Below are 14,012 nucleotides of genomic sequence, written 5' to 3' on the forward strand. Positions count from 1 at the left end.
TTTCCCAGGACTCTTCTGGAAATGAGATGACACATATCAAGAGATTATTCCCCGGTAAAGTCATTTTAAATAACTATATTAAAAAGAAACAAGAAGTTACAAGCAGGGCCAGATTCTGTCTTTCACCAGTGGCCCTTCATACCTTTTGGAAATCCGAAATTCGATGTCCTTTAAATGTGCACTGAGGCCGGCGGGGCAGCTGTCTGCAAGAAAATGGGGTTTGGGACAGGGATGCGGGGCGCAGGTGATGGTAACAATGCCGTAGGTGCTGCAGGCAGGCTGCGTGACACGGCTATTTTTGTATTAATCAAGAGCAAGCTGATTAAATCTGTAGCTTTACAAAGAAGGGGAATTAACTGAATGAAAACATTCATTTCCATACAAAACTTTATGATACTGTAACTTTGGAAACAAAGCCCGTTCTGAGCAATTCCATCTGCTCCACTTGGCTTGTGCTCTTTGAAATAAACATCTGTTTACAAGATGAAGACACGGGTACATTTGTCTCTGTTAGCTTTATCAGAGAAAAGCACTGAAATGATTTTAAGCACAAAGTTAAGCATCAGATGCTAAAATCAAGAGTATGGTTTGGAACACTTGTTTATGACTTTGCTCTTCGAAAGGAAGTTTTTTTAATTCCTGATCCAACACCATTGCGAAAGGACCGTTTATTGATAGGCATCTCCAGGTAAGGCTTTAAAAGAGCCAGTTCTTCACTCCTGCCCACCTTGGCTAAGCAGCTATTCAGCAGGACGAGGCAGTAATCAGATTTTCCATACAGTTGGCAATTCAAATAAAAAGGATTGGTGCTCTGAAGATAAAATATTAAAAAAAAAAAAAAAAAAAAGAGAGAGAGAGGAAGAGAGAGAGAAAGAACAGGAAAGGTAAAATTATGGATTTGTGCAGTTGCCAGGACTTGTTCAGTATAAAAAACAAAGCAGAAACACAAGAACAATTTATGTTTAGAGTGACAGGTATGAACTGCTATTTACTAAGGCTTTGTTGTACTCAAAATCAGATTTTTTTATAGCTTTATAGGAAATGTAACTGATGCATTTCAGGTTTAAAATACTCATACTGTTCATATTATGTTTACCTTATGAAATGGATTGTTTCCCATGGTGTTGACCTGTTGTGACATGCAACACATTTTCCCCAGAGTATCATGCATATTTATTGCCATAAAATGAGATTTTTTTCAGTTAGCAATGTAACAGCATCTTGTTATCACTTGTGTGAAGTCATTTGGCTTAAATGACAGATAAGAGAAAATGAAAATATCTGTAAAGCAGAAAAAGGACGTAGGAAGCTTTCTAGTAGTTATGACTAGTTCTGGGAGTAGTTAAATTTAATAAAGACAACATAGTAATGGGAATTGTAAAAAGTCTGGATTAAAATCCATACAGATTTAAGAGTACATGTCCTTTTACTGCACTTTACATTATAAAATATAAACAACATTAAAACTTTAAAAAATTCATACTGCATTTAAATTAACATTGAATTTAAACTGAAACATTTCCTGACATGTCTACAGTGGTTATGAGCATCCTTCACCATATCATGATTTACAAGCTTGTTCATTAGCCGCTGAAAAGAGAGGTACTCTCTGCCATCCTTTCTAAGCCTCCCTGTACTGTCTTCTCTGGGAAATGGCTGCATGCAAAACCACCCGGTGAACACCTGCCTTCACCAGAATTGATGGTGAAATTGCCATTAGCTTCACTAAAATTAGTTTTAATTCAGTGTGCTAGTGCTTTTATTAACACTGTTAAGGACTTAGCTTTTTTCTGTTCTGTGCATATAAAAGGTACATTCTTTATTCTTTCTTCAAGTAAAAGCTTGCTTGATTCTGGAGCAGATAAACACGCACGGGTTGGTAGTCACTAACCACACTATTTTGCCACTGATTCTTGTTTTCTGTTTCACCCAGACAGAACTTTCTTCCTAGCAGGAAGAAATATTGTCTGTAAGAAACAAAGACACAGAGAAGTTCCCTTCTGAGCTTTTAGCTGCTGCCTCACAACCTGTACAGGAACTTACACTGCTGAATAAATGACTGCTATTTTGACATGCAAGGTATTCATTTATAGTAAATAATTCCACTCACTTTACCTATGATATCATTGCCGTAAAGAGATCATTAAGAAACGTGGCTAGTCAGATCAAGCTCTGCCTAACTATCTGTGATCAGAAATGGGAGATGATTCAGCATTTACAGAAGTAAAACATACAGAGGAAGCAGGAGATGGATGGATAAAATCTAACGGGAACTTCACATCCATAAACTAAACAGCCGCATGAGTAGCCAGTGTTTCTGCCAGAGACCTATCTCCTTAATGAAAAGATAATGATTCAAAAAACACACCGGAGGAGACCCAGAAACCTGAACCATGACTCCAAGAGCTGATTTTACAGCAGTAAAGAAACAAGGTGTCTAAACAAGACTTCGTCCAAAGCAGGAATATTGGATGTCATTTGAAATAAAATATCCCATCCTACACTGGCGAAGTCTCAAATGGTGATTATCTGGTTTGACCATCAGTCTGTCATACTACCTGGTCAAGATCAGAAACCGAGAGAATATTAGGGTTATTTATTTCAAATAACATGCTCACTTTGGTTTTATAGGCTGTTCAGCTTTCTTGGGTAATTCAGCCAAAGTTGTGTTACTGATTCTATAGAATAATTTTTCATAACTTTATAAAAGACATTCTCCTTTACCTGCATATGCTATTAATAACAATGACTAATATATCTACTGACTTTTAAGCTGCCTTTCAGCAAATGGAATAAATATACATATGCTATTGTACCTATTGGATGTTGACAAAGAATTGAGATGAAATGGGGAGGAGATTGTTTTTTGCTTTTCAACATATTTCAACTTCAGCAGAAGTTCTCCACTCTCCACATTAAATACACAACAGATTTCTCACACGATTATTTTAGAAATTTGCATATTTTATAAGTAACTAAAGCAAAATGAGCTATATTCCATGAAAAATAGATAATATTTAGTCAATAGCTTTAATACAAAAAGCTTCTTTCATTTAGTAAAAAATTAAACCAACAACTAAAAAAAAGATATTTAAAAGAAATGAAACATCCATTCTTCGAGTAAGTAGGGAGCACGACTTACCATGGAAGGGACAATTGGGTAACCCGAGCACACAAACATCGTTGAGATCCAAAGGATGAAAAGAAGGTTTAACCTGCACAGACTTCAAAGATAAACTGTGGTCAGATATAATTTAAAACAAAATCAAGCAAAGCTCTGTACGTACATTTAAACACATGAACACTATATTTTTGCCAAAACCAAAGTAAACTGCTGTATTTTTACCTGATCATTTTTTACTCAGGAGTGTGTATGTATATACATGCAGTTATGCTACCAATTCCTCACATATCCTTTCAGCTCTTTCTTAGATGACCATTTTATACCAGAGTTCAGGAGTGAAAATGTCATCAAAGCTGATTTTATTATGACTAATTGGTCCTTGTTTGGCCTTTTCTTCTTGTTAAATGGGAAAATGGCAAGAGCACACATTCAGCTGCCATTATGAAGCTACCAATTGATTTCATTTAAAGTGTTCCATGAAAATGTCTTTCAAGTGGGTTTACTGTTAAGTCTGTATCGTCATAGCAAATATGGTCAAAGGTCTAAAGATTTCAAAAATATATTTCAAGATTTTTTACTGCTTCCAATACATCATATTAAGACCTTGTAAAGTCTGGCTGCAAGAGAAAAATAGTAAAAGTGCACTTAAATAGAAATATTCTTCAAAGAATGTTGTTATAATCAGAGCAGCTACAATACTTAGCACAATAAATTGCAATAAATATAGCTTTTTTCTTTTTTTTTTACATGCTTATTTTTAGCTTTTAATTGTCAACTGTTTAGCAATTTTAAACTGTTTTACTTGAAACTGAAGTTCTTTGGATATTAATTTCTTCTCTTGCATACAGACATATATTAGACTATGCTAAGTTTAAAGTCTTCTGTAGGATTAAAAAATTCCAATAATCTCCATCAATCAAGCAAATGTTTAGTGTCTAAGAGCATTGTATGTTACTGTAATAAAATTAGGAGTAGCACAGTTTTTTACGGGATCCCATGGTTTATTTATGCAGGGTGCTGGAAAAGCAGTAAGAGTCCCACAAATTCTCTGAATGTTAATCTAAATAGGTGAGGGAATGCTGAAAAAAAAAAATAAATTCAATTTTTTTCCCTTCAAATGAAAATGCTAGAGATCTTTTTTGTCGACAGTCACCCAGTGTTACAGACATACTCGCCAGTGACTCAGCAGCATTGAATGTTGTGTTTCTTTCAGTGTTTACACTGAAAAATCAATGTACAAGGGCTCCAGATGGGAACTCTGTGAGAGTCTTCAGGGAGACCTGAGCTTTTATAAATTACGGCAACTTTACCTGGAACATTCAGTCTCCTGATGTAGCTGCATTTAATTCTAGGAAGTACGAAGCAGTAAGGTCTTCAGATAAAGCTGGAAGAAATGTAGTGGCATTTAAGAGCCTTTAACACTGCTTACAGAAAAAAAAAGTCATAATTTGATCTGAGGTTGTGGTTGAATATATTTTCATTATCACTGTATATGGAGGTGTTGATCGTGCCACTGGTTTGCATAATCCAATGATTCTTACATTTTTAAAAGTACATGTTTATCATTGCTGGTAAAGTGTTTCAGGACTTACTACAGAAATGTAAAATGAAATTAGCCTGATTTAAACACCACAGTAAGCAAACCATAGAGAGAACATTTGACTATTTGCATATTCAGTATGTGTTCTCTTATTCAGAGAGAAAATCCTTTTGTTTGAATTGGACTTCCAGTCCCAACTCGTACGGGACCTCCAACTCCAACCGATAAGCGGATTAGCCCATGTTTCTGCTGCAAAGAAAAGCTCTTCATGTTGGATTCTGTTTGAGAAAAGTTTAGCATCCCCTTTCATTGTACCCGCATTTAGTTTAACTCCATTTTAACACAAAATTAACCTTCCCACAACATTTGTGAAAAAGAAGGACAGAAATAACCTTGTGATTAAAGTTTAGGATTTCTAGGTTCAGCATGGAGCTGTACCTCAGACTCTTTGGGTAACATTTGGTGCATTACTAGCTTTTAAAATTTATTTTATTTATTTTATTATTATTTTTTTTTAATCATGAGTTCTTTGTGTTCCAGGCTCCTGGTCTGTACCTCCTATGCCCACCTTTATTTCATCCCTATGTTTTGGGCCACATGTCTAGCTCACAAGCTTTGGACATGAGATGTGCCCCGAGCCTGTCTCTGTGGGTTCCTTCAGCATGAGGAGATGGCAAGCAGACAACTGAGCGGGGCCATCCAGCCGCTCCCAGGGGACACCAGGGAGATGGGCACCTCCACCATAGGCTACGTGGGCCTGAACAGCAGGCAGTGCTGTGGGCCACGGAGCACAGACGCAGGTTACTGAAACCTCAATGTGGGAAGACAGTTCTTGTGTGACTTTCTGAAAGAACGAGAAAAAAAACCTATCAGATACGCTCATTAAGGATGTTTCACACAGAGGGTGGCAAAGGGAAAGATGCTCACGTGGTAGCGAATCTCCATTGCGAAATAAATCACATCTGGGCTGGGAACCAGGAAGAAATCTATAGTTAATCTGAGGGTTTAAAAGTATTTCATTCATGCTCATGTGATAAATGTTCACTATAAGGTCTTTTTTAGCAAAATTCTCCAGATTGCTTTCTGTTACCGATTCTGCTTAAAAGCCAGGAAAGTCTCCTGAGACAGACTCCTGTCCTTAGGACCTGACTCTAAGAGGGGACAGGGAAGTAATATTTCTTTTTTCCCCCCAAAAAATAGAAGAGCAGATTTCAGATTTTCAAAGGCTCTGACCAGCTGGGTGACCACAAACTGCTTTCACACAAGGCAGATGGAGATTTCAGCTGTGTGAGTACGAGTCATTGAGAAGTTACCAACCCAGCACCGGGCTCGAGGGATGCGTCTGCTCCTGAGACACACACAGTGGTGGCATTACCTGGACAGAGTGAGGAGTCGAGATCTTGCAGATGAGACACACAAAGTGGCATTTGCTGGACAGAGTGAGGAGTCAAGACCTCGCACATGCTTCTAGCTTTGAGTTTATCTAGGTATTTGGGATGCAATTTAATGCACCACAGCTGTGATTTGCATGCATGAAGCATATGTGGAAATTTAGATGCGTTCAAGATATTCCCACTTCAGGTTTCGATGAATCAGGTTTAACAGAGCAAGTGGCAATTGACATTTCTGTCTTCCGCTTTGCCTGCAGAGCACCCGGTCTGAGGCCTTACCTCAGGTAAGGTTCACTGATAGATATCATAGGTCACATGAATCATTAAGAAACATACTAAAAACTTCCAGCATCCATAAAATTTGCATTTTCTGAGCATAAATTAGCAGCGATATCTTCTACTTCCCTGCAAAGCCAACAACAATCACCTCTATCTTCCTACTCGATCTACTAAAAGAACCGTGTATTGCATCTCTGTGTTGCTCTCCTTTTGTTTCTGTATGGAAAACATATGAAACACAGCACAAAGCGTGTGGGTAAGCCCACTGTGCTTATCCAACTTAATAAGGTCAATAGATCTATAAGCTTTAGAAACTGATACTTCTCTCCTGCATCACAGCAGTAAATCTGAAGTGTTTAAACTGGCATCGCATGCCTTTGCTAAGGGATCAAAATAATAAAAATGAAAGAGTACACCAAAGACTGTCTGCGGGGCCCATTAATATAACCCCAAACATCGTAAAACCACAGTAGGACAGCAGTCTGAATAAGGGCAGGGTGCTAAATCTTCTTGTTCCCCTGTAGGATGTCCACAGCGAAACCACAGCCTGGCTTTGTTTGGGAAAAGCTGCTTGGAAATTTTACTCCAAGCTCAAAGTTTTCCTTGCTTTCAAGAGTATCGAGAAACCAAAGAGCCAGGCTGGTTTGCTTTGAGATCATAGCAAGGTGCAAAATGGAAATTAATCATACTCACAGGCTATAAATCTGTTTCTGACTCGGTGATAATAGAAAATCCCAGCAAGACGCAAAGACAGAGGAAAAACAGAATTCAGAAGGCGCGTTTACTCCTTTGGCTGTGAGTGCTGTGTTCTCACCATTGCTATGCATCTCACAAGGGGACGCAACCAAACCCATCGCCTGCACCACCGAGCAGGTCTTGTCCACAGAGGAGCTAAAAAGTTTCCACAGACCACACTCGGGTGTTTCTGCGCAGTTCCCTGCCGTGACTGTCCCTAACCCTTCAAATCCGGTTGTGCTCCAGAACGAGCCAGTGCCAAGCTGGTGGGTTATGGGGCTGAGGCCTGGGGGATAGAAAGGGACCTGGATCCTGAACTACTGTGAGCAGGGCCAACAATAGCAGTGCGCGGATGTCGGTGCCACGGCTTGTGGAAGGTGGGGGACTGCACTGCAGTCTGCAGGGCAAAGTCTCACCACAGCCCGAGCTTCTTATGAACGGAGACGCTCCCACGCTGAGCCATGGTACGGCAGCCCCTGCCTAACAGATGCACGGCTACCCTTTAAAACCAAATTTTCCATACGATTCCACTCAGAGTAAACCTACCTCAGCAATGGGTAAGGCTCCAGCAATGCGCCTTCTGACACACAGGTTTTTTTCTATGAGGAGAAAAAGAAAATCAAAAAGGCATTAAAGCAAGGATCAGCGCTGGCACTCCCACTCCCTCACAGCGCTTTGGTCTGCTTGCTTTGCACGGACAGGTGCTCGGGAGGTGTGCAGAGAGCAAGCAGTGGTAGACTACTCGAGAAGCATGGTGGAAGATTTACGGGCATGGAGATAACAGGCACCTCAGGTCTTTCTGGCCACACGACTTCGGAGCATTCTGCACCATCAGAGCTGTGCACGCCTCTGTCACAGCAAAAGGGATAAAGCTGCAGCCTGGTCCCCCATGCCAGAAGTAGAAATTATCTGTAAAGTCACATTTTCAATCCCACCTCAGACAGGAACTCTTGGCTGCGTCACAGTCACCATCCTCAGTATTTTAAAGTCTAAATCATCATCTATATTTATATTCTTTTTCCTGGTTACAGTTGAAGTACACAGAGATGATGTGGGCAGAGACGGCATGAGTTTCCTTACCCGGCTCTGACGGTCCCCACTTCCCAGCACGGGGCAGAGCTGCCAATGACATCAAATTGCAGTGATGCTAAACCTGAGCCTGCAATGCCAAATGTCATCGCCTCCCAGAGACAGCAGCAAACAGCACCTTGCGAGCACTCTCCCAAATGCACAAATGTCCCCTTCACTTCTGCTGATGCTGCCACCTTCACGCTTTCTGTGGGAAATGACAAGAAACGCGTGGCAGAAAAATATTTCCGATTTATAAATGATCTTGCATTTTTTGTCAGATACCTTAGCATGCCTTCAGAAAAAGAATCTGCATGAAGTGCAACAACACAAAAAGCAAGCTCTCGCTGTTCTGTATGCACCATCACCAAATGTTAAAGTCATTTGATAATTTATCTGGAGGAAAAAAAAAAAAAAAAAGCAGAGCAGACAAAACTTGCTCAACCCATTAAGGAGAGACTCAGCAACCGAAAACTGGCAGTAATTAGCATTTTTGCTGTGCTTATTTGTGCATGCCAATGTAATTTATGCATTCGGAAATTTCTCAAATAGATCCTGCAGGAAGTTGCTGCCTAAGAAAAGATGTCAGTGCTGAGCTAAAAAGACACCTGTCAAAGCCGAAACCCAATTTCTGTTCAGATGCAACAAAGATCTCGATGATCTGAGAAAGTATGAATAGTTGTTGAAGTAGAAGCAAGAATGAGAAAAAGGCCTAGAAAGACCAGAAAAAGGCAACGTTTTTTTTTTTTTTAGCAGCAGTGAGAAGAAAAGGCTGTAGGAAGTTCTGATGTGATTTAAGAAGAGATCAAACTTTAAAGGGATCAAACTTTAAAGGAATCAAGGAAAGCTACTATAAATAGTATAAATAGTTCTGAATAGGGAAAAGGAGTTAGGTGGCTTTGAAGGCCATAATTTTTTATGTATCTGATTGCACTCAGATATTTTTTGCAGTCAGACATTCCAATCATTTTTTTTTTTATTATTATTGTTATTATTTCAATGCTAAAACACCGAAAGAACATTTTGGCTCAAGCAAACATGCATATTTTGGTCTACAGAATATCAACACAAAATCATTTGTTCTGCTCTCTCAGTCCTTGGGATGCCATGCAAACGAGCAGCATGTCACTTGGGAATGGAGAGGAGGGAGTGACATAGGGCTAAAGTTGGTCACCGCAGAGCAGTTAACCCAGTGAAACAATTGTGGTTGGGAGACAAGAAGTGGGACGCAAACCTGCAGGGCTAACACAGCTGCCAGGTCAGGGAGCCCAGAGGACACCAAAAGGCTCTCCAGGACTCTCACCTTCTCCTGGCTGGACGGGAAGGGCTGAACTGCTCACACCTGGGCACGTTTTAAACAGACCAGAGGGACCTTTAGGATGGAAAACAGGTCAGCTGGATGCAAAACATGTCAGTGGTCTCACTGCCTCTACAATCAGTCCTGGTCTTCTGTCAGCTGGGGGAAAAGCAACATTACCTCTATTTCAGCACAGAACTATGAGAAAATTTCCAGTTCACAACTCAGGAGTGGCTCCTTTCCTTCTGAACAGGCAATGTTTGTGATGAAGGAGTCTCAGCTGCTCCACAGATTAGCTCTTGGCATTTGTGGAGAAGGGTAGGAAGCTAGTTTAAAGCCATAATATGAGACCTAAAGTACCTTTAGGGAATAAGTGGCGGTATCTGGAACAGCAGTAGGACATGAGACACACCTTTTCTCAAAAACTCAGAGCATTTTCCTTGTTTTTTATGCTCTTCTTACTCTGCTATTTTCTTTCTACTTGTCTGCACTATTTTCCTTCTACTTGTCTCTGCCACTAAAATAAACAAGTGCGTTACAGCCTCTTTTGAGGAACCATCCTTGTCTGCAAAAGCCCTTTGATAGGAATGGTCTCTTCTGTAACGACCTACTAAACTGAAAACAAATAGGCGCTAGAGCAAGCTTCATATTGTGAACACGCTGCACTTTCAGAATTGCTGGTAGGAAAATAAAACCCAACTACTCTGCTGCCTTGCTCGAGCAAGGTGGCACCCAGGGGAAGGAGGGGACAACACTGAGAGCTGGCAGCTTGGGGCCTCCCAGGCATCAGTACCGCTTGGTACCTCCACGACTGACGGCAAGGAGCTTCACTGCTTGCAAAACACCAGCCCTGGATCATCACTTGGTGACTTTTGTTGCTTACAAAGGTCCTCAAGTAGGGCAGAGCTAGTGCTGCTGTAATGCCGTTGGTCCCAAGCTGACGTGTTTTGTTGGAACATAAGCTGCCAAGGATCCTGATTGCCCCTCATGTTCTCCCCCTCTTATAAGTGGCTTCATCTGAAAATACCACATGCCAGAAGACAGAAGTTTCAGCTTTCTTGCTGAAAACCTGTGGCAGCTGATTGGATTTTCTGTGCTCTGTGCAAGCCTTTCTCCATGCTTAATAATGATTTAGCATATGACTCCACAACTCCTCGAGAATTCACTTCTGCCTCCTTTATTCCTCTATCACTTGCATTAGTACCTAATCTATCAGCCTCATCTGCCTCCCTGTCTTCACCTTGTGAATCCCCCTTTTAACATCAGGGTCTTCAGGTCTGCTTCTGCTAACCACAGCTGCTAACTTTAGAGGTAATCAACTGCTACTTCTTAATCAAGCGTAAACACAAAATCCAACATTTGGAAAGGAAATACAACCTCACTCTCCAGGGAACAGTAAAGACCACAAATGATGAGGATCAGGATTGTTCTCTGTGGAGAAGACATTACATATTATCTAACTACTCACTGCAGGAAAAGTGTTGAAGGCAGGGCATGAAAAGGACATCTCAATTCAGCGTGGTTCTATATTGACTGTCAGAAGCAACCAGGTAGTCCACAAAAAAAACCCCGTGACTCTTTTCCTTCCAAAGGGTTTGCCTGCTGACAGCCACTTTCATTTGAGCTGTAGAAGTTCATGCTTTTAAGCCCAATTCCCAGCACACAAGTACAATGAAAAAAAATTTCCAATGGACTTCAGCATTGCGCTTTTCAATAAAGACTGAACAAGTCCTAACCATGAGGAGTGAAGATATGCAGGGTATAACTTTCAAAGGGATTTAAAGCCTCTTTTTAACAGCAGGAAGCAACTGGCAGCTAAAGGACTCAGCCACACGGCAGGAAGGAGTACGCCTGGATTCACATTTTGTGGAAGCACCACATGCATTACCCACTCGGTCCTGACCACTGGATAACCACGTGAGTGTGGCAGGATGGCTGAGAGACCATCTTGGCAGGGTTTATGGGCACAGGGACAGCGCCCGGGGGACGAGGTGCTGCAGCGAGCCCTGTCCCCACCATCCCGGGGCTCCAGGGGCTCCAGCCACCGTGTGGACCTGCCCTCCTTCAACACTTCATGAGATCCGAGGTGCTCCACACTTGTACGACGAGTTATACACAAGGGATGAAGAAAGGGAAGCTCATGTAGTTCCCATTCTCTGTACCGCAGCAGGAACAGCAGGACTACATTACATATAAGAGATCCCTTGAAACTCAAATAACCCTCCAGTTCTCTGCCTTGCCAAACTTCATAACATCAGCATTATCTAAGCCAACAGGACAGGAGCTAAAAATACCGCGATTCAACTCTTTGCAAGGTTCTGATATAAGGGCAGGGTCTGTTAACACGTGCTCTTTGGAAGTGTGGAAGCTTCTGGCCTTAGGGCATGCCTATACTGCACGCACACTAGGCTAGCTTGAATGCTGATAACTGCGCATCAAAGACGTGGCCAAAAGGTGCAACCCGAAGGTTCCTATATCCCTGGAACGATTCACAGTTCAGCACTACTCTGCTTACTCGGTGCACATCTGAGTCGATGTGTGGGCTTTCTGTACCAAATCACACACCATAATCCTAAACCACGTCAAACTACTTTGCCGTCCCTGCAGATCTCACACGGCAGGATCTGACTATTTCTGTTCCAAATGTCAGAGACGGGAAACACAGAGCCTGATAACAGATTTCCCCAGGCTATTCGCTAACCTACAACCTCTCCCGTAGACCCACTGACACGCTTGGGGTGGCGTGGCAGGCAGGGGTGGGGACGGCTTGGGAAGAAGGGCACGCACTGCTCGCGCAGGCCTCGTGCTCTCCAATACCCTTCTGAGGTCAGCCCCATTTTCGGAGACAATGAAAGCAGCACAATAAAATGATTCTCACTTTTCTGACTTTAGCCACGTGGGATTTGCGTCGCTGACTTTCCTCGGTGGGGAAGGAGCAGCTCCAGGCCCCCTCTGGGCCGAGCGCTGCCTCCCATGGCGCTCACAGAAGCTGTCGCCCATTCGGTGTGAGGCGGCAGGTTGCAAGCCTCTTGCCAACCCAAGCAGCCGTGCTGGCCGATTTCAGGCCCACAAGCGCCCTAACCTTCAAGAGGACATTTCCCAAATGGGTTCAAGCCATATTCGTGCTTTTAACCTGCACAAAGCCTGGACAGGCGCGTCTGCTGATTGCAGGCTGCCCGGCACGGGGGGAAGCTGGCCAGGCAAAGCCCGCGCCCTGCTGTGGATGAAGATGTTACAGTTGCCTGGGAAACCACTCCATGGGATCACTCAAATGTATTCTATATGTTTGCCTTCAGATACAACATTATCACCTTGTCTGTGAGCGGCGTCAGGAGAAAATCCTGACATGGGATAAACTTAGATTGCAACCTGCAAAAATCAGTTAACTCTTTTGTGGTATTAGCTGAAATTTCACAGCGCTAGACCCAGTATAAAGTGCTTCGTTGTCCAGCACCAACCAAATCTGCCCTGAAAGAGTAAAGGTGAACTGCAGCTAAAGCATCTAATTCTGCAGGAAAGGACACAAAGTTGAAATCTGCTGGTGTATAATTAACAGCTGAAAGAGCTGGCTCAGGTGAGACAAGGAAGCTATAATGAAAGGAGATGATGGGATTATTCAGGGTCTGAGAACATTTATCTAGATTCATTGTTTGCAAATTTGTATATATATATTTTTAATGATTTTAAGTAAGAATACATTAAATACTTACAGAAGTCAGCGCCAGCAGCAGTCAGGTAGCCCCAAACCAGGCACAGATAAATAAATGGTTGGGTACTCCCCTTTCCCAAGGTTTCTTCCAGTACCACAAATTGGTATTCGTGCCATCACACACACAATCCCAGAGACTTCATGGTGAAGAAATTCAAACTACCGCAGAAACAGTAAGAGCTGGCAAATGCTGGTTTGGGGGGAAATGGGTTTAGTAGCAAGCAGGGAGGAGTAAGGAAATAAGGTTAGATGGCATTTTATTACAACACAAAAAGCCAACAAGCCAAAACAGGACTCTGCTGTATCTAAACATGGTGGGGGTATGAGGCAGGTTGTAGAGGAGAAAAAGCATGAAAGAAGAACAGTCTATTCCTCAGAACTTCGTATTTCTGGCAGGAGTTTAACTTAAGAATCCAATACAATTTCACTGCTTGCTTACCTTCAGTAAAAAAAAAAAAAAAAAAAAAGACCACAAACAACACTGTGTTTTAATTTGTCCTGTGGGTGTAGTCAGTTCTTAAGTTAAAATCCAAGCTTAATATCTTCTGCTCATAATTTAGGTCACAGGCTGGGAAGCGACACAGGAAATACAGAGAAATGTCAAGCTTTGCAATAGACGCTAAAATTCCATTTTGTGCTCGAGGCTCCCAGGGCATCAATTGCACACAGTCCTCTCTGCTGAAAGAGCCAATTCTTGCAGCCAAAAAGGAGGCTGAAATCCCTACAGGATTTAAAACCGGCGTTACCAGGCCCCTGCTAGGGTCTGCCTTCAATCTCCGAGGCTGCTCAACCAGCTAAGGTCAGCAAAGCGTCTGTTCTCTTCTTACCTCGAATGCTCCGTGCCCTGTAGTCAGCTTAAAAACCTGCAG

General features: G+C 42.1%; 1 protein-coding gene across 1 annotated transcript; it reads right to left on the reverse strand.

The window, feature by feature from the left end:
• Window positions 1-292: 292 nt before the first annotated feature.
• On the reverse strand, window positions 293-12,633 carry NPS (neuropeptide S). The gene is made up of 5 exons (XM_048057539.2): window positions 8,150-12,633; window positions 7,616-7,668; window positions 4,435-4,508; window positions 3,143-3,224; window positions 293-811 (listed from the first exon to the last, which is right to left on the reverse strand). The coding sequence occupies exons 3-5, from the start codon at window positions 4,464-4,466 to the stop codon at window positions 602-604; spliced, it is 324 nt and encodes a 107-aa protein (XP_047913496.2). The 5' UTR covers window positions 4,467-4,508; window positions 7,616-7,668; window positions 8,150-12,633; the 3' UTR covers window positions 293-601.
• Between the last annotated feature and the right edge of the window lie 1,379 nt (window positions 12,634-14,012).

The sequence above is a fragment of the Anser cygnoides genome, chromosome 7 (genome assembly GCF_040182565.1).
Source record: "Anser cygnoides isolate HZ-2024a breed goose chromosome 7, Taihu_goose_T2T_genome, whole genome shotgun sequence".
Taxonomy (NCBI): Eukaryota; Metazoa; Chordata; class Aves; order Anseriformes; family Anatidae; genus Anser; species Anser cygnoides.

What these genes read in the sequence shown, in the direction of transcription:
- NPS (XM_048057539.2), bottom strand. Translation starts at nt 4,466, where the DNA reads ATGCAGCTACATCAGGAGACTGAATGTTCCAG. An exon ending in CAGGAGACTGAATGTTCCAG is followed by an intron (nt 3,225 to 4,434) that starts GTAAAGTTGCCG and finishes TTATCTTTGAAG; the next exon opens with TCTGTGCAGGTTAAACCTTC. An exon ending in ACCCAATTGTCCCTTCCATG is followed by an intron (nt 812 to 3,142) that starts GTAAGTCGTGCT and finishes TTTTATCTTCAG; the next exon opens with AGCACCAATCCTTTTTATTT.